The 27394-nt window shown below is 34.0% G+C and overlaps 1 protein-coding gene across 2 annotated transcripts in view; it reads left to right on the forward strand.

The window, feature by feature from the left end:
• The window catches only part of LOC145661357 (carboxypeptidase E-like), a 262276-nt gene that overhangs the window by 158654 nt on the left and 76228 nt on the right, over positions 1–27394 (forward strand). For both annotated transcript variants that reach the window (XM_081726702.1, XM_081726703.1), the window contains exons 4-6: positions 3238–3401; positions 16634–16770; positions 26372–26511. In XM_081726702.1, coding sequence (XP_081582828.1) covers positions 3238–3401; positions 16634–16770; positions 26372–26511 — 441 coding nt within the window. The remainder of the gene's footprint in view (positions 1–3237; positions 3402–16633; positions 16771–26371; positions 26512–27394) is intronic.

Genomic DNA, 27394 nt, shown 5'->3' on the forward strand with positions numbered 1-27394 from the left:
GGCACACCGGTTGGGAAACGCTGTGTTAGAGTCTTGAAACGTAAAAGTTAAAAAAAAAGCAATGAAAACGAACATGTATGCCACTTGGGTGAAAAAGATGTAACTTTAAAACGTAGCGTGTTTACTGGATTGCCCGTTAGTTTAACGGTTAATGTAAAGGACTCCTACGCGGATGCACCTAGGTTCGAATTCTGCCCGTTCTTGTTTTTCTTTTAGCTACGCTCATACTGTACATTCCAGAAGTTCAATTTTTACCTTAATGTAGTGGCAGCTAGTTTCAGCCGAAATTATTTTCAAATATGTGATTTGTTATTACACGCTTTTCCTTTACTTGCAACGTTTCAATTTTGATATTTAATCTTACAACTTTACGTTAACTTATTTCCCTACGTAATATCATGATGAATTTATGCACAACGACAGTTGGTCGGTAATATAATATTCCATTGTTACTGGAATATATATCTATATATATTTTCAAGTTTGACTCACAAAAAAGCGTACAATGGACCGTATGATGAAACATGGACCCAGTGAGGAATTTCAGACGAATTTAGTATACGAATAAATTACCATCTGAACAATATAGTGGAGGGGAGAGAGTAAAACACCGAAACCATTCTCGGAGGGGAAGGGACAGCGTGTAAAAGTAATTGTCTAATTGAATGCGAAAAATATTGATGTCGAATTCATACTTACCGGGTTCGAAAAAATGAAAAGTGGCACTCCAGATGAGCACTCCTCACTTCTTTTTAGCCACACACAAATAGAAAATGGTTCTAAAAGTGTATTTTTCCTTTCAGATATGATTGTTTTTTTTAACTTGTCTTTTAACTTTGTTTTAATTATTTTCCACTTCTTAGTTATAAATACATATATTTTCTATTTATATTATATTCTGTGTTACATTTATTATTTGCGTTCGATCCCAGCCCCCGCCAAGTGAACTTTGTGGTGGACAAACACCGTGCTCGTGGGTTTTCTCGGGGCTCTCCCGTTTCCTCCCACTTTCTTCATTCCACCATTTCACTCATCTCTCATCATCACCGTCTCCTTTAGCCTAACCGGGATAACAGTGGGACATAAAACTTCCGGCCCTGATGTATATATTACAGTAACAATGGAATATTACCGCCCGATTGTCGCCGTTGTGCAAAAATTCATCATGATATAACGTAGGTAAAAGCTTTAAAGTAAGGTTGTGAGATTTAATGTCAAAGTTGAAACATCGCAAGATAAAGAAAAGTGTGTAATAACAAATCACATATTTGAAAATAATTCCGGCTGAAACTAGCTGCGACTCCATTAAGGTCAAAATTGAACTTCTGGAATCCAAAGTATGAACGTAACTAAAAGAAAAAAGCAAAAAGAACGGGCGGGATTCGAACCTAAGTGCATCCGCGTAGAAGTCCCTTACACTAACCATTCACTTAACAAGTAATGCAGCAAAACACGCAACGTTTTAAATTTATATGTTCGCATCCAAATGCCACACTCATGCTCATTTCCATTGCTTTTTTTGTTAACTTTTATGTTGCAAAACTCTAACATGTTTACGAGGACTTTTTCGTTTTCCACTAGAGCTTCCCATAAGGTGATTTATGACTGAATATTTGGCACTACTTCATCATCTCAATTAACGTAGTAGTAACAAACTCTTACTACCTTAATACATGTTCCTGAACAAGGGGAAGTTCATTATGCAACCTGTAACTTAACTATATGAATTACTGCATAGAAGCTCCGTGGCTGAATGGATGAAGTCATGGTTTGATAGGTAAAAGGTTCGAAACCCGTCCCGGAAGCTCAAGATTTTTTGAATTCTTAATTCCATAGATCTTAAGATTTTTCTCTTCCTTCACAATCATCTGATGCTCTAAAAAGAATTCTCCAACTTAATTCCACAACTGCCTTATATGATCCTTGCAGTTCGGAACCTTTGTTTCACCTGTTTCACAAAATCACAATTTTCTTCATAATATGGATCCTGTCCGATAATTTTTTTTTCCAATTCCAAACTTTCATATGTAATTATCCCTCTCTGTCTCCATATTTGAATCTCTCTCTCTCAATGTCCTCCGCTATGAACTCATATAACTTGGGATCATACCTTCGACTCTTGAAACGAAATGTAAGCGCTTTAGCAATGTGCTATTGTAACTCTATAGGTTTGTTGTAACTCTATAGGCAGTATTATTTTAGATTTTGCCCGACCGGAAGGTGGAGATTTTCCGCCGAGATGAGAGTTTCACTTCTTTAAAATTATTGTATTACTATACATTATATCAAACAATATATATTTATCAAGCTCAAGGAAGGGAGAAATATACTTTCCTGTTCTACCCAAATGACGCCCCTGAAACATTTGCTTGAAAACAAGAAATGAAATTAATCATTGAATAACATTCATTTCTGTCAGTAGCTTTTAGAGCTTTGCCCCTTTATTACAGACTTTGGAAAGCACAAAACCTACTGCTGTAATTGATAGTTTCCATATATTTCACAAGGAGCTTCTTTCTAGCTTGCAGTTTTGAAGAAGGGAAAAAATGGAAATAAAGGCATTCATGAAGCATGGGAATATTTTGTAACATTTTTTTAAAAAATTCAGGCTCTAGAAAGACATTTCAAAACAAACGGATGGAAGAGACTGGTTTAGAGCTATAAACCTTGTAAACCTCGTTCCTGTTTCTCCGTCTGAATGGAAAGAGTGTATTACGTCATACACGCTGCTTTAGATAAGGAGAGGTGGAGGAGGGAGGGAGTTGGATTGAATACAAGAAATAACTAATCGATCGAGACATGTATTTTTGGATGCATAAGCAAACGGGACAAGAATTTGTTATTAATTTGGACTTAAAATTTTTGTAACGATTTCTAAGCCGCGAACTGTACAATACTTTAAAAATGTTTGTAAGAATGTAATTAACGTTGAAATATAAAACCTTTGTTACTTACGCCCTTATGTCTGAACTGTTTTCTTCTATTTTGACATTCACTGCTGTGGAATAAGTTATATATATTCATACTTTGTATTGTATATATATTCAGACTTTGTAACTCTTGTCTTTTTCATGGTTCTGCGAAAAGTATTGATTCAATTTCGACAGTTGTTTCGTATTAAGTTATCTTAGTGGATAATAAATGCATAAAGATATAGAACGAATATTCAAAATGCAAATAAAAATATGTAGTAGATTTTTATGATATAAATTAATATATTCTCTTCTTCTTTTCAAGATTCAACCTGAAACAAAGGCTGTGATGCGACTTATTATGCAGATACCCTTTGTTTTATCTGCGAATTTGCATGGAGGTGATTTAGTTGCCAATTATCCATACGATGCCAGCAGATCAGGAGCTATAACAGAGTACTCGGAAAGCCCCGACGATGATACATTCAGGTAAAACAAATTTGTTTGATGCTGTTTTCATATTAATTCATAATATGTATTTGTAGCTTACAGAGATATTTTACTAACGTCACTTCAATTAGTTTGTAATAGAAACCCATTATTGATTCAAACAACATTAATTATTGGCTATAATACGAAAATAAAACTCTCCAGTAAGACTTGTAAATTGTGCATTATCACACTGCTCCAGGAGATATAAATACTCAGTTTGGGTATAACACTCAGAGGTAACTGCAATACGGACATTATAGTTGATATAATTCCTGCGACTTGTCCAACAGAAAGATAGATGCCAAAGTCAACCTTGCAAAATTGAATGCAGCGTTTATTCTATAGAAGTGAAAGGTGAAGGAACATTGTAATGATACTACATATAATGCGTACCCCAAGAACCTTTGAATCTCTAGAAGACACAGAACATTTGAACACTAAATCTCAAAACATCAGACACATCCGATGGCGACTATCCATCAAGAGTTTGAGGTAGCTAGGTTTTTGTTAGTGAAGCTCATTCCCACCGAAGACCACTAGCTTGGATATGCCCTAGATAAACCCATCATCCTAGGCAAAACTAACAATGGTAAATATTAGTATATCATCACGTCTCATCCAACTGAACATCGAACCCAGAGAGCACAGAATCGACAATAAATTATTTGGCTTTTTCTTCTTATGTACACTCTTGTCCAAAATTATTGTCGCATATCTATAACTGTCTTCTTGTAAGAATATAATACGATAATAATTTTGCAGGGTACTTTTAATACTGATACTATATGTATAATCGGGAACTGTATATTTGTGGTAAATTTCATAGGAAAAGAATTATAAATACGAAAATTAAAACGAGTGAAACAAAATGTTGCTAAATGGACAAGAAAGTTTCATTTGTGTTTTATTGTTCTTATTTACTGCTCTTTTGACATGAAATTTGCCACATACATGTCTTTGCCGATTATACACATACTAACATTATAAGAAATACCGGGCGAATTCGTTATCAATTTATATTCTTACAACAACATATTTTTAGACATGTGACAATAATTTTGGACATGAGTGTACATCTTTGTGTTTGTCATCTTCCAGGAGAAAGGCTGCTGTCATGACCTATTTGTGTCGACCATGAACACATACTGTATATAGCGATCGCACAATAACCTTGTAGAATTACTTTTCCTAATACAGTAATGAATTTGCTTAATAGAGATGAATGATAAATGCAAGTGATTGATTTTAGAATAGATGTATAATTAAATAATAAGAATATCGGACTAAATAGAAAAACCATAAGAAAACCCATGGACATGATGTTGCCTGCCACAAACTGTCATTGCCTAAAAACGAATCACGGACTTAGCTAAAAGTGAGCTAATTCTGCCAATGAGCCACTGTGCCCTGTCCCTAATATTGTATCAGATTATTCGTTCATGGTACAATAAAGCCAGAGACTTGCTGTAACGTTCTGGATAACGAAACGTTTTCAATCCTGTGATTATTTCACAGTATAGGGCTGTGTTCCTTCGAAGACTATGCAAGATCCATGGTGCAGCAGCTATTTGGCACCGGTAAGTGAACAACAATGTTCGACAGTTGATTCGATTCGTTTAAAATACTGATCAGACATTTGTGGGATGAATAGGAGTGTTCAATCAGAATACAATCAAGCTCAACTTACTGAATAGTGTGTAATGAATGTGCGAATATGAACTTGAAATCCTTCGTTAACATGTGGAGAGTTCACCTCTCAATAGCTACCGTGGTCGCAGCTTACGATGTGTACAGATGGTACTGACACTACACTTGTTTTCCAACGCTTTATCTGCATAAGCACACGATTAATTTTTAGGAAGTAATATTGAGAGTCTGCATCAAAGCTTCAGTTACGTTATTCACCTAGAAGGACTTGGGCAAATGAAGAAAACCTTAATTGAACATAGAACCTAGTAGGTACACTACACTCTGCTTGGTATGTTACAGAATCACCTGGAATGAAATGTTTATTAGATATTCAATCTAGTAACTTAATTAATTAGTACTCGTATTATCTTTTTATTAATCGTTGATTCGCTGGTTAGACAGAGTTAAAGTTAAAATATAATACTTTTTATGATTGCAATATATATATATATATATATATATATATATATATATATATATATGGCAAACACTGAAACAATATGACAAGGGACCTAATTTTTAGAGTAAATTCGCACCACTACTTGAGTTTGTAACCGAGAGGCATAGATATATATATAAAATATATAAAATACTTCTGATATATAAAATGGAATACTTGCTAATTAGTGTTCCACTAATCTACTCTTTAAAACTCTCTCTCTCTCTCTCTCTCTCTATATATATATATATATATATATATATATATATATATATATATATATATATATATATATATATATATATATAAACTCTTATTTTCTTACCAATTTTGTGATGCTGAATCATATGTATCATTGTAATGTTCCATGATATACAATCTTTTGTATGTGAACTATTAATGCAATTTTAATACATATTCACAATGCAGTATTACAATTCTCGAAAATGACAGCAATTGTTATATTTAATTAAATTTTAAGGTAAGTTGCTATCTATAGAATTATCTAAAACTTTACTGCTATTGGGGATCCTATTCTCAAACAAGGTCATTCAGTTCATTTTACTCGCTCAACTGATCCTCCTGTAAACATTTAGGAGAATATAATAATTGTAATGGCCAATAATATTAAATGTCACCAAAAAGCATGTGACGGGATTGCCAGGTCTGAAATCAACACCAAATATGAAGTAAAACATCTAAGCTTGTGAGTGTTATAAATACAGTATCTTGTAAACTAATGTAACTACTATAATTGACCAAATAACAGATGTTAACACTTCATTCCTCAGTCAAAACTATATATTGTCAAATTAAATCAAAGCAATAAGCTCTTGATAGAGTACTAAGAATTCTCCACTAGCAATGTTCTCTTCTCATTAAGCAAGACGAACCAAACGTGACTGCCGAGGAGGGAGGGAGAGGGGTTAGTCATTTCCGAATGGGTGAATTGGACAAGTCATTGGTTCCGATATTGCACATGGTACTACAATCGTAGTGTAGATAGTCAGGGCTGGGATTGTAGCCTTTGTCTGGTTACAAAAGAGTTCACAGATCATGAGTTGGGCATTACCTGGTTATGGCCACATCATGGTATTTGGTACACTTGTGTTCACAAAATCCTAGACTGCCTTCCAACGTCACGTTTGGGTGAATCTAGTTGCTGCCCGAGACACATATGATAGAGTAATACTAAGTTGTTCAATATGTCAGGGAAGTTTTAGGTGCAAAACTCAAAGAGTTTAGGAGATACAGACACTAGAACGTCACATGGAGGTACATGTTATAATTGTAATACATAGTCTAAAATATAAGAGAGAAGTCTTATACCTATTATTTTCTCTAAACTAGATTATATTCATATTTCCAGCGTATTTACGTGATGAAACACAATAGATAGTTGTTTGTTTTGCAAATCCGAAGCGGTTTGTTTTCGCATAGAAAAGTTACCAATTACTGCAATCAATATGCAGTTCAGAAAAGAATGCATGCCTCGCACAAATACTCTGCTCACAGTGAGCACACCTGACAAACGCAATCAAGTCGCGCTTGAAACATTTGTCGTTCACAATTCCGTCAAACTAGTAATCGTAAGGAATGATCCAACTTTCAGGCTCCCCATTCAAGTATCCAGCCTTATGGAAAGCAAATCGAATCATGTTGGGACTACGAGCAGCACTGAGCTGGTAAATTGTGAACGACTGAAATTGTATGAACCTGTCACGATGCCAAATATTCACTTTACTTCCTGTTATTGCTGTATCAGCGATGAAACGAACAAATGTTTTGTATGGACGGACGAAATGAACATCCAAAGACTGAAGCATGTCATTCCATCCACCAGGTATCAGCCGTATGATCTATGCAAAGCCTTCTGGCACACACTGTGACGAAAGACTGTCGTCTTTTTTTGCAGACCATGAATTAAGTAACAGGAAGATTTTCTTCCTATCACTTGGAATGACTTTTCACATGACGTCCCAATAGAAAGTCTTAAGATCCTGCTTGTTCATCTTCGCTGTTTTACCAGCAAATGAGGTTAAGATTATATTAGCCAGATCGGCTGGCTTTACTGCAGGGAACCTACCGTTTGGTTCAACTACCAGAACGTATATGGGACGCAGAATTTCTCCTTCCATGGACACAACCGTTATTATCATGTAGAAATGAGATGTTGCACTCACATATCTCACTGTTGTTCTGATCTTCACTGAACCTTTCTCCCTCAGTATCCGGTACGAATGCAATTCCTTCTCGAAGCGACTTTGATCCTCATTGAAGACATTGGTAGCTGGAATGTCATCAGTGATTATAAGATCACGTACTGAGATAGGCTATAACAAGTACCTCCATGTGACATTCTCGTGGCTGTATGTCCTAAACCCTTTGAGCTTTGCACCTAAAACTACTATGACATATTGAGCACACTTAGTACTACTCTATCACAAATGTCTCGGGCAGCAACTCGAGTGACCGTAACGTGACGTTTACTTGTAATTCCAGAAAGTTGAGCCTATGATCATTACGTCCTTCGGGTCTGTTTGCAAGGGATATCTGTTTTCCCTTCATTCTATTACAGAGTTAAATGCATATTCTTTAACAGAAATATACCATCTGGACATCGCTTTCAAATAAATATACAAGTAGCATATAGAAAACGATCATAAAATATAATAATAAAGAAGATAAGACAAAAATTGGCATAGTGCATGATATCACATTCAAGCACAGGTAGGGTACACCGTCAGCAGAATAGTAACGGAGGATACTAACAGTGAAGTGTTCTTGATCTAGTGGATAACGCAACGGACTCGCGTACTAATGTTTAACGTGGGTTCGATTTCTACGTACAAAATGTGTTTTCTTTTTTTCTTTATTTTATAAAGAAGCTGCATTTTATTGACAAATAGCATTCATATTTAAATCTAATAAATTTATAAATAGTGTATATCACAGCTATGTAATATAGGACATAGAACATATATGTTAAACAGAATCACAACTCCTCTTGTATCTAACATTTACTCCGGCGCGAGAGATCCATGTCGATTCCCGGCAGGAACTCATATGCTCCAGATTCCACATTAAAAGCAGTAGGTGTGGGTTTCATATAACCTCGGTGTTGAGAGGAACACTACGCTCCAATACATCACAATATAATGTTTACTCTGAAACAGAAAGCAATCTGAAAATATTTTCATTTTAGAAACTAATTATCTAGATTTTACACAAAGAGAATCATTGTGTAAGAACATAAATGGTCGCTAAATTACATCAGTATTAAAAGGAGTGTCTATTCTGATAGGGAATAATAAGGTGTAATAAATATAAAACTAGAAATTTGAATGTTGTAGAAATTGTCCTTTTTCCCCTTCAGGTTTGAAATTTTCGCAAATGCTGAATCACGTATTTTGAATGAGTAGATTAGGTACCGAGGAGCTGACCTCCAATTTAAGCAAATCCCAATATTGAGCATTTTCTGAATAAAGAAATGGAAATTTGAAAACTTTAAAAACTTCTCCCTTTTCTTCCTTACAAGGGACATCACCCAATTGTCCGGCTCCGATTTCAATGAAATTTTTATAGCTGATAGAGGACATATATGTATTATTTATGATGACAGAAATTTTTGCCATGGTGCATGTTTTCTATTTTTTTATAATTTTTAAGAGTTATGATGTGGTTATTAGAGATTACTGCAGAAGTCCCTTACTAACCTTTGTAAACGTAGCGTTAATGAAAGAACAACCATGTAGATACATATAAGGCCTAGGAGGAAGTTGTATGGTAGGCATGACCTTGACGGCAGCCATCTTGAAATCCGCCATTTTGAATTAAGGTCAAGTTTCTTAAATGGGAATAGGGTAATATGATACATAATTTCGGGCTAGAATTTAATCAGAAAGACAATGGTGAAGCTAGTTTTGAGATACACTCATTTGGGGAAAAGTTACAGTCATTTAATTGTTCACTTACTACGTGCGAAAGTCCCTTACCTCCTCTTCTAACCCGCGTATTAATGATAATAAGTGGATAAAAGCTTCGGTAATACATATTATGCCTAGAGCAAAGTGATACGGTAAGGGTATTTTTGATTGCAGCCATCTTTAAATCCGCCATTTTGAATTAAAGTGAAGTTTGTAAAATGAAAACCATAGCATATGACACCTTATTTTAATAGCAAATTTTCTCCAAAAGCCAACTGTATGCTTATTTTTGTTCTATAATTAACCAGTGTGAATTTAGGACTGCTTTTAATGAGCACCAAACGTCCATTATTCGATCTTTTAAATTGGCAACACTCCTAATTTTCACCACATGTTTTAAGATTCCAACTGGCACTTTGCAGTTGGCTCGTGTTGCCATGCTCGTGTTTTCTAAAATTATATATTTTTAAGAGTTGTTAATCGGGCACTCAATTAAGTTACACCTCTTTATAAACAAGTTACGTGTTTTCATATTATGTTCATGGTACAAACAATGTTGTGGGAACAGTCATATAACGCCTCTTTGATATTTTCTAGCATTGCAACCGTTTCGTTTTATTGTTTGTCGATTGTGCAACATGTAGGCTACATTTCCTGATAATTTTGTGTTCGTGTAACACCAATTGGTTATAATTTCATTTGTATTCCTTTACGTCACAGAGGTCCATAGGTTCTTCATGGATTCTCGTTTAAAATAAATAATTACATTGCAAGTCTTCAAAATTCAGAAAGATTGCTGGATGCTTATCCCAACACTATTCACGAACCGACAAATCTCAACTCTTAAAAAATGTAATAAATTTAGAAAACATGAACCATGGCAACAATTGCAGAGTGCCAGTTGCAATCTTAAAACATGCGGTGAAAATTAGTAGTGTTACCAATTTGAAAGATCGAATAATGGACGTTTGGTGCTCATTAGAAGCAGTCCTAAATTCACACTGGTTAATTATAGAACAAAAATAAGCATACAGTTGGCTTTTGGAGAAAATTTGCTATTAAAATGAGGTGTCACATGCTATGGTTTTCATTTTTCAAACTTCACTTTAATTCAAAATGGCGGATTTAAAGATGGCTGCAATCAAAGATACCCTTACCGTATCACTTCGCTCTAGGCATAATATGTATTACCGAAGCTTTTATCCACTTATTATCATTAATACGCGGGTTAGAAGAGGAGGTAAGGGACTTTCGCACGTAGTAAGTGAACAATTAAATGACTGTAACTTTTCCCCAAATGAGTGTATCTCAAAACTAGCTTCACCATTGTCTTTCTGATTAAATTCTAGCCCGAAATTATGTATCATATTACCCTATTCCCATTTAAGAAACTTGACCTTAATTCAAAATGGCGGATTTCAAGATGGCTGCCGTCAAGGTCATGCCTACCATACAACTTCCCCTAGGCCTTATATGTATCTACATGGTTGTTCTTTCATTAACGCTTCGTTTATAAAGGTTAGTAAGGGATTTCTGCAGTAATCTCTAATAACAACATCATAACTCTTAAAAATTATAAAAAATAGAAAACATGCACCATGCCAAAAATTTCTGTCATCATAAATAATACATATATGTCCTCTATCAGCTATAAAAATTTCATTGAAATCGGAGCCGGACAATTGGGTGATGTCCCTTGTTAGGAGAAAAGTTTACGAAAATTCTGAAATATCCATTCCCTTACTTTTAATTAAGAGTTTATATACCGAGTTTCACACCTCTGACTCGGACATCTTTAGATTGGACATTTTCTGAATAAAGGAAGAGCAATTTGGATATTACAGAAATGATCTCCTTTCCATCTTTAGAAGATGAATTTTTAGAAACACTGAAACTTATATTTTCTTATTTTAAGAGTTTATTTACCGAATTTCACATCTCCATCTGAAGTGAACCCTTACATTCAGAACTTTCAAAATAAAGAAAGAGAAATTTAGATATAGAAATGACCCCTTTAAAAATGGATTTTTTCTTGAAACACTGAAACATATTTAATTGCTTTTAATTAACAACCTATTTGTAAAATTCCACACTTCCGACTTAAGCGAATCTTTTACATTCGGCACTTTCTGAATAAAGAAAGGGAAATTTGAATGTTATAGAAACAATACTGCTTTCCTCCTTTGAAGCGAATTTCCGAAAACGCTGAAATACGTATTTCCTTGCTTTTAATGAAGAATATAGATGCCGAGATTCATCTCCCAAATTCAGAAATTCCTAAAATATTCAATTCTTGGCAAAAAAAAAATTTACCCCAGCTCTTAAGCTTTCTTAAGATACATATTTCAATAAAATCTTTCTTATGATACCTCTTGATTTCGTGACAAAAGGTATTCTGTCCAAATTTTATCCCACAGAGCACGAAATTCAATAACAATCATCCGAGGGATGTTTTCCCAACATATCCCCTATCGCTGAATGTTCTTCACACTCGCCTGATTTATCACCTCGAGATTTTTTTTTTTCATATGGAGCAATTTGAAAGATTTGGTGCACGCTCACCGACCTCACACTATAAAGGAATCGGGGAATTTTTAGATCGTTTGCAACAATTTCCTGCAAAATTCACTTTGCTGATTCAAATAACAAGGAAAGAGTTGTTGCTCTATCTGAATTTTAATGGAATGGAACTTTTAAATCCTCATAAAAAATGCACCTAACGGTTCGAGGGTGATTGAAAGGCGACAAGCAGAACGATGAGGACTACGTTAAAAAGCTTGTGCTATTCCGCGTATACATTAAACTGGCAATTTTATCATGTCTCTTTAATTAAAATGCATGACCTAAGAAAGAAGGAAGGGGATTAAAGTGTATGCCAAAATACGATATCTCACTTGCTCTCATGTTAGGGAGTTAAAACCTGAAATATGAATTTCTCATTAAAAGTAAGTAGACCTGCCCAGTGTTCCCGAAAACCCTTCTAAGGAAGAGGGAGAAGGGAGCATTTTCTATAATACTTTCCTCAATAAATACGACGTTGTTTCATTATCATGGAAAACCGTTTGAACTGTTTCAGGTAAATTTTGTGAAATAGTGAACACTTCGGCTGAGTTTAGTTTTTTAAATTTTATTTCAATTCAAATACATGCATTCTAAAGGGGAAAGAGGTATTTAATTATACCTCTCAAGTACTTTGCACAAATCTATTCTTCTCGTGTAAAGTACAAGTGTTTCAGTTCAATATTGCTTCCTGGTCAAGAGTATACATTAAAAGTACAGAGTTGCAATTTTGTTTTGAAACTAGTCGTGATATATTTCATAATTTATAATAACCTCTTGGTTGCATTAAGAAAAATTTCCTAGATGGACCATGCTTTCAGGTAACTGACAAATATAACAATGAAAAGAAATATTTATACCTAAGTAGCTTCTTTGTTTTAATGATTAGAGATGCAAGGGATCGAAAAAAAAACGAATTTTTTGAAAAAAAAAAACTCGTTTTTTTTTCTGCTTCGCTTTTTTGCTTGGGAAATGTTGAGCTTTTTTCGAAATTCTGCTTTAAATTCATAAAGCAGATTTTGTTTCGCTTCTCTATAACACAAAAAGTCATTTAATTAGTGGTTGATGCTGATAATAATATAAAACCTCGAAAATAAACTATGAATTTCGAAAAGATATTTCAAACAATTTTTCTTCAACATATTTACATTATGAATTCCACAGGATTAACCAATGTATATAATAAGAATTTTTTAACCTCCTATATACAAAAGTAAGCAGAGTTGGCAAGAAGCATGGTTCTTTTTAAAAATGCCAAAAACCCGTTTTTTGTGGGATGTTTAAACCAGGTTTTTTAATTTAGTTTTTTGCTTTATGTATTTATATTACATATTCACAGAAATAAGTTTGCTTCGCCTTTGTGTTATTATGCAACAGCGGGGTTATGCCGGAAGAACTCCCATAAGCTTAAAGAAGTCCGGTCAGTAAATTTCTTAAATTGAGAATCTCCCGCCCTAGCCATCGGGAAAATCCCGTCATTACTTGAAATGTAAGACAATAACGGGAAGATCCTGTTATTGCTTTGTATGTAAAATTTAAAGGTCAACGTATCATAATCAGTACGCTAAAACTGAGGTATTAAATTACAAATTTAGTACCTATATATCATTGAGAGTCCAATCCAAGCTAATGTTGGAAGCTACGTAGGCAATCGATAAATTTTGCCAATTTCTATCAATATATTTAAGCAATCTTGGCTTCTTTATAAAACAACAGGCATTTAGGCATGCAGAAATATACAATTTGGTTTCGTTTCGTATGTTTAGGATTAACATCCTTACGAAATAGCGAGGTTATCAAGGAGAAGACTTTCGCTTAAACTGACATCCGAACCGCTACTTGGTTTACGCATGAAAGAACGGTTGTGGTTCGACAGAGAATTGAACATGGGACACCTTGATTAAAAGGTGAAAGGGAAATAAAACTATTGCAAGTGGTTTGATATCTGGAAACGTCACTATGAAGTTCACATGATTCGCATTTTTCATTCTTTTAATTTTTTTGGTTTAAACCAGTTTAAAAAAAGTTGGGGTAAAACAGCCAACCCTAAAAGTAAACACTTCTTTTAAAAAAAAATACACAAATAACTGCCAAAATAGTATGTAGTATTTTTACTTCAAAATATTCCATACCCTCTTTTTGAAACAAAAATAAAATTAAAATAAAACATTAGAGAAATACTTAGATTTATATGATACACTTAAAGGCTTCACATCTAGAGCTTTTGGTTCTGTATATTCTTGAAATTCTACAGTTAAGTTTTATATAACCACCATCACGGTTTACCCAATCCTCAAGTTTTCTGAATTTTTAACAAGAGGGATTCAACATATCATTACGGAACTCCCCCGCCCTAAAAAAAGGACTACGGAATGTATTTAAGTTAAGCTAAATACAACTGCACAACAAACATGACTGAGTGATTAGCTTTTGCGCTTCTATGAGTTATGCCTGTACTCATAAACTTCAAACACCTCCCAAATAAAATTAGGACTTTTTAGAAAACGAAACAATCAGAAAAAACACTCCTAAAGTACTTTTCGAAATCCGCTACTGATTATTTGTATAAATTGGTATTCAAGGTTGTGTCCGGAAAATTATTGCTAAATCACTTTACAGCTACAGTATAACAGAAATGTGGAAGTACGGTTTGACGGATATATTGAAAAACGTACGCTTTGACGGATAAATAGAAAAACGGGCAAGTTTAACTTTTGCGCTAGAAGCTAGAGTACTAAGCTCTTAGAAATGAAACACGGATGACAAACTAAAATGATCTAGAGAAGAAAAAAGATGTCGATAACTAAAAAGTTAAAATAAAGTTAAATAGCCTCTAAAATTGCCCTCAAATACTACATTCTTCATGTTAGCTTTAATTCGTAAAACATGTGCTCCATCCATCTTGATGGTGAATTTCAGAGCGAAATATCGCATTTAGGTCATGGAATTCTTATCTAACTATAGAATATACTATAAGAAAGCTATTTAGATAGAAAAATCATGAAAATGAAAAAAGCCAAAATTTCCAAAATTCTCGTTTTTTTCCCAAAAAAGCCGGCTTTTTATGTGAAAAAAACATCGATTCAAAAAGCCGGCTGTTTTGCATATCTATTAGTGATAACAAATGAACCTTTTCCTCACAAATTTGCATTTGTTGGTTTCATTATTTTGTGATTTCTTATACATTTTTTTTATAGTTTACCAGTTTGGGTTTCTTATTTCTTTCTTTCCTTTTTATTTTGTTGATGGTAGGGAATGTCGTGGGAACTTTCGAATTGGGAGTGAAACTGTAATAAAATACTAACGCATCGAAGCTTATTTATAGCTATAATATTATTTTAGATTTAACATATAAATCATGTATCAAATTTGCGACTTCAACATTACAGTATTTTCCTGTACGGTAGCTACATTTTGATCATACACCGTATAAATAGCAAAATTACGATATACATATGGTAATAATTATCATACAATTTCTAACCCTACCAGTGACACAAATGCAGGGAAAAGGAGTCAGACCTAAGAGAATTCGTAAGAACCTAGTGTTATTTTTTCGGACTTAGTCTTTGAAAGGCAGTCTAGGTTTTTTGTGATCAGAAGTGTACTACGCAGTATTAGAAAATCTCCTCGCACTAAAATGGCGGTTTTGAACTTGTCTTAACGCTCCGGTGCCAACACTATATATACAAATAGACTCCTACTCGTTAGGGAAGTTCTCTCCATTGATACGTAAAACTGGTAGATGGGTTTTCGATCCGTGCCGTTAATGGAAATAAGTATCGTTATTACCCTTCTTTCCTAAATTTTAGTTGTAACTTTTCCGCGAATTTGAATGAAGCATTTAGTGTTCAGGTTACAGCTGCTCGCCAGATTATAGTGGTAAGAAACTGGTCTTTAAGGTAGAATGCCTCTCTGTGAGTAAACAGATGCTACGCTATCTACTTTCTCATGTTTCGATCTTCGAACGCAGACATTATCAGACTTTAATACAGTGAAATCTCTGAATGACGGACATCGATTGGAGATTATTATTTGTTCGTAAAAGAGAGACATGCTAATAATGCATACTTTTGACGGGACAAAGAATTTTGTCCGTATTACGAAGGTGTCCGCTACGGAGAAGTGTTCGTTAAGGGAGATTTCAATGTATTACAGGCTCTATAGGTTAGAACCATTAATTTAAGTGCTATAGTTGTACGCCAAAGATAAAAGTAAATTAAGTCAAAATCTATTATTTGTTTCTAATCAAGTTGTAAAATTGCCTCATAGATATGATTATATTTTTGACAATATATTTTCAGTTTCATCATAGGTCCATACGTATTACAGAATATGAGTCTGCATGATTGTTCATTTCAAAATCAAATTGACACCTGGTCTACTTATACGTAGGACTAGGATATACCTAGATTTAGATATGAAAATAGTTAACTTCAAAGTATGGACTGATATTGTTTGCAGATGTCAGTATTTTAACATTTGAAAAATGCGATCGATAACAGACTGAAACATATATCATATTCATAATCCTAAGTTGTAAATAATCTTAGCCACTCAACTAATAATGTGCTAACTAATTTAGATTTAAATACCCAATACTTTTGTTAATTTAGGCACCTTGCCTTGTCATATTCAACACATCATAATGGAATGTCCAATCCAAATCGTCCAGGCTGTGGATTTGGGGGTTACAATTTCGGTCGCCAAGGAGGTATCACTAATGGTGCAGCTTGGTACAGTGTTCAAGGAGGTGAGTGGATTGTACTTAGGTTATCTTCAAATAGGAATAAAATCCTATTCTATACTTGTAGATAATTTGCCTATCCTTTCAATTTACGTAATAAATTGTCATACATAAACTAATAATAGATGTAATTTGGTAATAGTGTGTCAAAGTATATTAAATATACCTAACAAAGATTCAACATTATACACTGTATAATAGGTATGAAATATTTTACAAAATATGTCGATATGATGCTTTTTACAACAAAGGAAATACAATATTAATGCTGGTCAAAACTTCATAGTTCAAAACATGTATTCTTAAATATTGTTAAAGGAAATTTAATGAAAAGTTATTGTTTTAATACTAGTGGATGTTTGTTTGCTTTAAATTATGGCAATAAATGAAATGCGAGTAACAAAATAATTTAGGTAGAGAAGATGTGTGATTTGTAATTGAGTATTGTTGTGAAAGGAAAAGAAACTTAGAAATTACGAAAATACAACGAGAAGAAGCAAAAGTCTTTCGAAACGTAGTTGCGGAGAATAACGCTGAAAATTAGCTAGATCGAACGAATAGTGAATGTGGTAGCGCTAGGAACATGAGAAAGAAGAGAATGATATTGAAGCTGATTAAAAAGCGGAATATAAATTGTATAATGTATTATTTACGAAGAAGTAGTCATATTAAAAACATTATACAAGGTATTGAGGAAGGTAAATGAAAATGTGAAACATACAAGAATGCAATGAATGGACGCTATTAAAGGGAGAAATTGTTACATGAACACAAGATCAACTGAAGATAACAATATATGCAGTCACCTAAGTTTGTGGCTAGTGGTCTGCAAGCGAATTACACCTTTTTCCTATGTATAGCATCCCATCAGGTTGCAGTATTCATTGATACTTCATAGAATAGAATAGAATAGAATATTTTATTAATCATTGAACAACTACATGTTGTAATAGATTTCGTCAGGAATAAAATTAATACATATAATAATAATAGAAGATAATATACAAGAAGTAAATATTATAATAATAATAAAGACAATAACAATGAATATAACAATATTCAGTAATACAATATAAGTATAGCTATTACATTAACTTTATACTAGGAGTTGATCATCATGCACTCCTCAAACTCTTTCAAACTATATAGACAGCAGTCTATAAGCATATTTTTAATATATCTTCTGAAATTTATCAAATTCATTACATGCGTAGTTTGAGGCAGCAAATTAAATAGTTTTATACCATTATACAATATTTGTAACTTAGTTGTGTCTTACATAATCTAACATGTGGAGTATCAAAGCTAAACTTAGACCTAGTATTATATTCATGTATATTTGCACGTACAGTAAACAAATCAGGGTTCTCTTTTACGAACATTAAACTGTTGTAAACGTATATAGATGGTACAGTCATGATTCGATATTTTTTAAAAAGTTTCCTACAGGACACTATGTCTGGCAAGCCTTCAATACACCTAACCTCTCTCTTTTGCCATTTGAAACAGAATGAGCTCCAGTAGAGTTACCCCACAATAAATTCCCGTACAGTAAGTGGGGATGAAAGAAAGCGTAGTATTATGTTGTCATTAGTTCATGTCCCACACTTCTCCTAAGCTTCCTCAACAGATACAGAACCCTAGTAAGCTTTTTACATAGTTCTTGTGTGTGCTATCCAATTTAATTTGGCGACCAAACGTATTCCCAATAGCTTAACTGGTTCGGAGCTATTTAAGTTGTCTGTAAGATTGTTCAGATAGAAATAGAATATTTCTATCTGAAGTTTTCGAATTATTTAAAACTAGATCATTGGACTGAAACCATAGAGAAGACATCTTTACAGCTTCCGTATTTTTACGCTGCAGAACCTTTAAACTTTTATCATTTGTGATTAGAGTGATGTCGTCATCATAAAGGACGGATTTACACGGTAAGTAGTTTGGCAAGTCATTCTTATAAACAATAAAGAGAAAAGGCCCCAAAACCGAACCTTGAGGTACACCAGTTGGAATTTTAAGTTCATTAGATCTTGTATTTTTAATTTTAACAATTTGACGACGATTGCTGAGGTATGATTTTAGTAGTCCGAGTTCGATTCCTATTATTCCATAAGACTGTAATTTAGTTACTAAAATGTGTGGCACCGAATCGAAGGCTTTACTTAAGTCAAGAAGTGCGGTATAAGTATAGGAGAAGTTTCAAATCCATTAATTATTTCTGAGACGAGAGACTCTACAGCTTTGATAGTGGAAAGTCCAGATCTAAATCCAAATTGTGCACTTTTTATTAAGGATTTTGTTGAAAATATAAAGACAGTTGGGCTTTAAGGAAATGTTCAATAATTTTAGAAAAAATTGACACTAGCGATATCGGTCTATAATTATTAGGGTCTGTTTTGTCACCTTTTTTAATATACAGTCACAGTAATGTTAAGTTTGAGACAATCAGGAAATATTCCTTCACAGAAAGTCCAGTTTACAAGGTATGTTAAAGGATGTAGAATAATGTCAATTATATGCTTCAGTATTACAGAGATATACCATAGAAATCTTCGGAGTGGGAGTTTTTCATATTCAACACCATTTCTAATATTTCGTCCATACTAACTTGCGACCAGTTAAATACCACTGACACCGATTGTCTCATATTTAGCATGGCTGGGTTATTATTACCACTGACATTATTACTTACATGTTTTACGTTATTTATAAAGAAATTGTTAAATTCGTCAGGCGTAATACCCACAGGTTCATTTACAGTTCCACAACTTATTTCGTTTTTTTCTATTACAGACCAAGCAGCATTACATTTATTGTTAGCATTAGCTATGAAAGCATCATTAGCCTTAATTTTTGCTTGACGTAATTCTTTCCTGCAGATTCTATTTTCCCTAAGGTGTCTCTCTTTATATCTTATATCACCATTCTTAGCCCTATAATGTAAATTAATAATGGTTTCCCTTAGTTTAGCTAGTTTTGGGGTGTACCAATTTAGTGGATTCTTATTTGTTGTTTTTTTTACCATAATTAACTTTTCTAAATATTTTGAATAGCAATGATTAACCCACTTATTAATTATAGTTACAAAGCTATTTCAGGCAGCTGATACGTCATTACATTCATATATCTTTTCATCTAAATTAATTTCACATAAAACAGACCTTAAATGTTTTTTATTGCCTAAGGATCTATAACTTAGTTCATCCGTAATCGATTCACCCCTACCAATTTTAGACATCATGAGCCAGAGACCACTGTGATCTGACAAAATTGGTTCTCTAGTGCCACAGGATCAGGGTTGAAAAAAAACATGATTTAAAAAAAAAAACGTTTTTTATGTTTAAAACATGTTTTTTTTGTTTAAAACATTTTAAACGTTTAAAACAAAGTACTTTGTTTTAAACAAAAAAAAACATGTTTAAAATGTTTATTTTGTTTAAAACAATAATCTAAATAGGCATATATATTACATTTTTACACTCTTAGGCATTGCTTGCCATCTATATTCAACCGCTAGATCAAATTTCGGGAACTTCCCTAATCTCGATCCTCCCAAATGTTCAATTCCGGAGAAAGAAATCGGGAATTTCCCGATCTCCGTTCACGGAATATGTAGCTTAGTTTCTTTGTGTTACGTTCTACTGGTCATCTGCATTCTTAATCTTTAAACGCCCATTGACGCAACTGCTGTGTCAGGGCTTTAAACCTCAATGACTCAGTCTTAAACCTCAAATTAAGGCTGGAAGATGGTTTTGGTACCAATTTATTCCTGAAAGATGCAGCTTTGCTGGTGTGCATTTTATGTATATGGGAGGAGAGTAAATATCGTGTTGTTATTTTTTTAACAGTTTTTTTTGGGGACCATTCCCCCTCTTGGGGGATAGATTCATAAAAATTGTTACGTGAAGCAATGAAGTAGGCCACTACATGGTAATATCTTGTATTTGTACTTCTTGCTTATATGGGGGAGCAGGGAGGGGGCAAAGTTAGCCAATTTTTGGAGTTTAAGTTTTTTGACGTAAATTACATTTATTTTTACAACAAACATCAATAGCTCAGCCTCTAATTAAGCTAGAAAGATGATTTGGTACCAAAGTATTTTTGAGGGATAAAGCTTTCCGTCAGTTGCATTTTATGTATATAGGAGGTACGTATGTACAGGCGAGAAAGGCAGGATGAAGTTCGTTTTTTTAAATTTTTCATCAATTTTTTAATCAGGTTTAGGCGGGTATCCCTCCCCCCTTTGTGGCATATCCATAAAAATTGGTATGTGAAGCAATGAGGTAGTCCCCTACATTATAGTAACCTGTATGTGTACTTGTTGTTTATAGAGGAAGAGAGGGTCAAATTTGGTTAATTTACATTTATTTTCGGGACGGTCCCATATAACACAAGATATATTTCACTGAAGTGGTCTAGAATCATAATTCTTGTTCGTATACATGATGTGTGCAGCAAAAATGATTTGCATATGGACGTGGTAGTATAGCCCTTTTAAGCTTTTCGGTCGTTTTGGACCGATATTGCAGTGTCTTAAAGATTCGATTAAAAGAGAACTAAGAATGCTATTTAGTTCCGGTTTTTTTATTATTATTATTATTATTTTCCAAGAGAGGAAGCATTCAAGAAACCCTTGGAAGGGTCTATACGCTTCCGAGCGTCAGAACATAGGGGGTATGACATCATCAATTTACAAATTCCCTTTTTTTACTGAGGTCTAACTTCAACATTTTTGTTGAGCTTCTCTTTAACCCTGGAATCCTAACATTTTCCATAAACAATCAGTGGATCCATTAGTTTTTACGGGAATTTTTTCGGATCTCTTTGTCAACACAGAAGGGGGGTTCAGAGGGACAAAAGGGTACAAAAGGGATATTTTTTTAAAAAAATCCCACTTTCGCGATTCTTGCTCCGCTTGGCTACATGATAGGGACATTTGAGTGGTACTTTCTGAAAGCCTACTCGATTCTGAAGAGAAAGACGTATGAATTATCATCCTACGATAATTAGGGACGTGTCAGGAAATTTTTGAAGTTTGTATAGTATCCTTGGGAAATTTCGGATTCTCAGAAGAGAAAAATATTTTCCCCGTCCTTAGTATTGAAGATAGGAAATTGGTATTTGGCACAAGTAATTAGTACACTACGTAATATTTTTGAAAGTGATTTCCAGATCTCTACGTTTACCCAGGGCCGCACCAGAGGACCCCAAAACGAAAAAAAAAAGGATTTTTCAGCAAAATCCCTATTTTACTCAATTGTTCCCTCCTTAGGGACGTCCGAGGAACATGAGGGTAATACAATCTGGAAGCCTGCTCTATTCTGAAGAGAACGGTGTATGAGTCGTGATCCTCCGATAATTAGGGACGTGTCAAGAAATTTTTGAAATTTATATAGGGTATTCTGGGACATTCTGGAAATATTCGCAGAAGAGGAAAATATTTTTCCCGTCCTTAGTGTTGAAGATAGGAGATTGGTATTTGGCACAAGCAATTAGTACACTACGTAGTATTTTCGAAAGTGATTTCTGGATCTGTATGTTTTCCCAGGGCCGCGCTAGAGGGCTCCAAACCGGGAAAAAGGGATTTTTTCAGCAAAAATCCCTATTATCCTCAATTTTACCCTCCTTAGGAACTTCTGAGGGACATGCGGGTGATACCATCTGAAAGGCTACTCCATTCTGAACAAAACGACGTATGAACCATAATTTCACGATCATTAGGGACGTGTCAGAATATTTTTTTTTAATTTGTAGGATGCATTTTAGGGAATTTTTGGGCGCTTTTTGATGGTCACTCAACATGGTAAAAAATTTTCCCGCCCTTACTATTCAAGACAGAAAATTCGAATTTGTCACAAGTAATTAGTACACTACGTAGTATTTTTCCAAATTTTTGGATGTTTGTGCGCAGACCCGGTAGAGCCTCAGGAGGCCCCAAACTTTGAAGAAGTTTTTTTTGGCAAAAAATCCCGATTTTCCCCTCAAAGAATTCCCTTCTGGTACATCATAGAGACATGTAAGTGGTACTGTTTGAAAGGCTGTTCCATTCTGAGAAAAACGAGGTATGAACCATGATCCTAGGGTAAATAGGGATGACCCTGTCGCTGCTTATCTGAGACTCAAGAAAAACGCCAAAAAAGGCAAGAATTTAAAAGGGATAGTGGAGGAGGGGAGAGAATATCTAATTCCATGAATGTTTTCTGCGCATGATTTTTTTTTTTTGAAAATCTTTCCTACATAAAACGAATTCATTACGCATTGGCAGCAATGGCTACCATTTCTTATATTACTGTCACAAGTATGTGGCCTATACATTCATCATTTTGTCAGCGTAGGGTGACTGCAAGGGTTGCCAGGGCCCCGCAAAGTCAATATTTTCATATTTTTAATGATTTTTATGTCTGTTCTTTTCTACGAATACGGCGGGAATTTCACGAATGTTACATTATTGGAATTTGTGGTCTATAAGCTTTCCAATAGTGTATAACTCTTGACTCTGTGATAATTAGGGGGGTCACCAGAGCCCCGAACGTGAGAGTCTACCATTTTGTTAAAATCCCTGGTGGGCGTCTATGTGTTGTTATGCCGTAGACATTAGTCATTATTAGCTAACCATGTTGCAAATAGAGATGTATCTTGAAAACTGTTTAGTTAAAATATGTCATTTGCTCCTTGTAGGCTAGTCGCTGCTCTTTTCTATGAGTTGTATTGTATTTGTCAAAGCATTTCTTCTAGCTTATGATGTGAGAACTCTTCATTATTATGGAAATGATAGTGACCAAAAAAATGCTATTGTGGAAGTGATAGGGACCAAAAAAGTTTTGAATTTGTGAATTTGGATCTTAGAATAGTGTATAGTGTGTTTAACCTCAATTATTCTTGGAAATTAAGAAATAATGAAATACTTCATTTGAATTTCTGTTGGTTTAGTTATACGCACATTGATGTGCAGAATTTCGTTCAGTAATTGCTGTTATAATAAGAATATAACTCTGCTTGTAATTTACTCCATGCACAAATCCTGCAAAGGATGGGTTGTTTGTTAGAAAATTAAATTAACTTACTCAATCTGATATTTTAGTTGTTTTAAACATGTTCAACCACCATCGAAAAAAAAACACGTTTAAAACAATTTGTTTAAAACGTTTAAAACAAACTGAATAAAACAACAGTCCTCGTTTTAAACATGTTTTAAACACTTGTTTTGGTTTTAAACATATCAACCCTGCACAGGATATGTTAATTTTATTTACATTCGTTATGACGTTATCAAAACAGGATTCTTTTCTTGTAGGTTGGTCTTTTGCGTGGTAATACCCTAAGGATCTAAGAGAATTACATACTGACCTTGTACCAAAATTGTCAATTTTGACATTAACATTTATGTCACCCATATACACAACTTTATAAGCCTTATACCTTTCGATCGAACTTGTAAGTTTTTCCCACTGAATCAGAAACTCATTTAGATCTGAGTCAGGGATGCGGTAAATTGAGATAACTATTAGCTTAATATTGTTGAATATGATACCAGTCAGTTCAATTATCCCTTCTATACAAAACATACTTGTGTCGAGTATTTTATATTCCATTACTGTACCTAGTCTTAGATAGATCGCAACTCCCCCACGAATCATTGTCTTTCTACAATAGATGGCAGCTAATTTATAATTAGTATGTACATATATACTAGTTTCTTCATTTACCAGCCAGTGTTCATTTATACAGATTATATGACACGGAAAATCATTTAAGAATATATCTAGCTCTGATAACTTATTTATTATGGATTGAATATTAATATGAAACAGCAAAAGCTTTGAATTATTGTGTTCTGTACAGGTGCTTTTTACATTATTTGCAAAGTCATGCAAATTACATTCAAGAGGTTGTACAAGGGTAGAATGTTTAAGCTGGCTCCATAGTGAGACTGACTTTGGCATGACAATGGAGACAGATTCATCTACAAGTTTACCTGTTCATGCCAATCCATTACTATTCTACCCTTGCACATATTTGATTGTACTTTACATGCAACACTTACTATTTCTTTACTTACATACATCTTACCTAATGCGTTAAGATGAAATCCATGGATAGTATGAAATCTTTTGCCAATCTTACTTAGATCAACTACAATGACATTTCTGAAATGTTTGGAAAGCTTGCAGATTTCTTCATTCACACGTTTCACTTCTTTGTTAACACATGACCACGTTGGTAAATCATAGCGATAAGGTACAGTGAAAATAAGAACATTAGTAAATAACAAAACTTTTAGTTGTCTTCTTAGTGTCTGTAGGAATACACTGATTTCATTCTTCGCAATATCATTCGTATCTGCTAGAAAGACTACAAGACCCCTTACACCCATATCAGCATATTCGTGAGTAGTTTCAGTACTAACATCCTTGAAAGTTGCACCTGGTTTTATAGTTCCTTTGGCTTGTTGATATCCTTTGGTGGTAAAGCCTAGAGGCTACACTTCTTCCTTGACTGTCAGCGTATATGCGAATCATACCCGTTGTTGATGGGCCTTTTACTTGCTTGTCTTGAACACGATTCTTCTTTGTACAAGGGAGACTAAAATTATCCGATGGTTTGTTTTTGTCACTTAATACTTCAACTTCAAGGGAAAGAAATCATTTTTTAGTGGGATGGTTGACATCTGCATACTGTCATTACATTTATTCGACTTTCTCTTGTTCACCGGTATTGTAGTCCATTTATTACTATTAACGCCGTTGGACATTTTTTGAATTTTGTTTAACAACAGACGTAGAGAATTTTACAACATCACACGAGGAAATAGAATTTTCACTTCTTATGACAGCTTCGTCTTTGTGAACATACTGATTTTCAACTAAAGAAGTATTCTGAGGTAATACAGTGTATTTGGTTGATTCTGAAACTTCAGCATTTTTTCTTACGTCACTCCAGATTTTACTGTTTAGCGTTGCACTATCATCATCGTAGTTAGTAACGATACTTTGTAACTGTCTTTGGTGTTGAAGTTTATGAACGTCCTGTCCTAAGAGTTCAACTTTTCTTAACGACAATAGTTCTTCAAATAGTTTAGTAATAACTTCAACTGAAACTAACATTTCACCTTGTTCATTGTCTTTTGTTTTCTCTCGAATATTACACGGGATGCACACCCAAGTTAAAAACACTTGTATTTTTGTCAATCAAGCTACACTTGCCAAAATGAAAGTATTCCTGGCATCTTTCGCACTTTATACCGTTCTTCAATATTCTTTTACATTTACCACACTTCGTGTTATCTGTATTTTTACCTGAAATATGGAAACCATCCAAACTACCAGACACACTGTTCACCTTCTATGGCTCAATAATTACAAACTCCCAAACATTCCTAATACATAGTTATTGCGAAAATTTCTGTTTGTTGCCAGAAAATGCCATGTATGAATATATATATATATATATATATATATATATATATATATATATATATATATATAAAGTTTCTCAATCGGATCTGAACATGGATCAGTGTACTAGGTTAAGCGTAATAAGAACTAGACTAGATTATGATGATTATATTTATTAATTGAGCGAATGATTTGTTTTAATTTATTTAAAGGCATGCAGGACTTCAACTACCTTTCGTCCAATGACTTTGAGATTACTTTGGAATTAGGTTGCAAAAAGTATCCACCTCAGGAAGAATTGGCAGCAGAATGGGAAAATAATAAGGACGCTCTCCTGAACTTCATGTGGCAGGTAAATTAATTCTTATAGTAATGACAATAGTACTTCATGCATAAACACGGAACTTGCATAACGCGAAATGTGCTGCATGAATAATAACCATAATTTGTTTTAAATTTAAAATATATATTTATATAGCAAGTTTTATATATATAATTTCTAAATTATTCAACATTAGCTAATAAATTAAGTTGATTTTGTCTATATTAGACTTAGATAAATTTAATTACTTTTATAGATAAGTAAAGTTTGTCTGCGATATTACTAAGGACCTCGAAATGACTATCATGATAACTGAGCTGCGCGGGAAAGTCACGTTTTCTAACTTTTGACTAAACTGGGAAAGCAAATTCAACATTCCCATACAATTCAGTGGAATGATACATACTAAACATGCTTTCCCTGCCATCTGCAGGTACATTTCAGAAATTAAACTACATATGTACTGTTATGTGGTCCGATTCCAACCCATTCAATATAATACCTCAATTTTGCCGGAAGTGGCGCTTACCGTTGTCTTCCTCCGAGCCGCTCAATTTTGGAGTGAAGATTAATAACCCTGCAGTGGTCGAAACATGATATAGCATTTTCAGTTCACATTCTCTTGTATTTCCATCATTGATAAACATTATATGAGGTAAGTATGTCTCGAGAATTAAAATATTATCAAAGAAACTTCTTCAAATATAGTTTTATGTGTATAATTTAAGTAATTTACTTTTTTCTTTGGAAAGTTTAACTTATTAGCATTTAAGTATGTTTAAAGCCTAGTTAAAGTATGTTGGCATTGCCAATATCTTAAAATTGTTCAATATCTACATATGTGCTGGAAAATATAAGGTAACTCATTTATATTTTCAACATAACTTTTTTTTTGGGGGGGGGGGTCACGTAT

The sequence above is a fragment of the Thermobia domestica genome, chromosome 1 (genome assembly GCF_964235325.1).
Source record: "Thermobia domestica chromosome 1, izTheDome1.hap1.1, whole genome shotgun sequence".
Taxonomy (NCBI): domain Eukaryota; kingdom Metazoa; phylum Arthropoda; class Insecta; order Zygentoma; family Lepismatidae; genus Thermobia; species Thermobia domestica.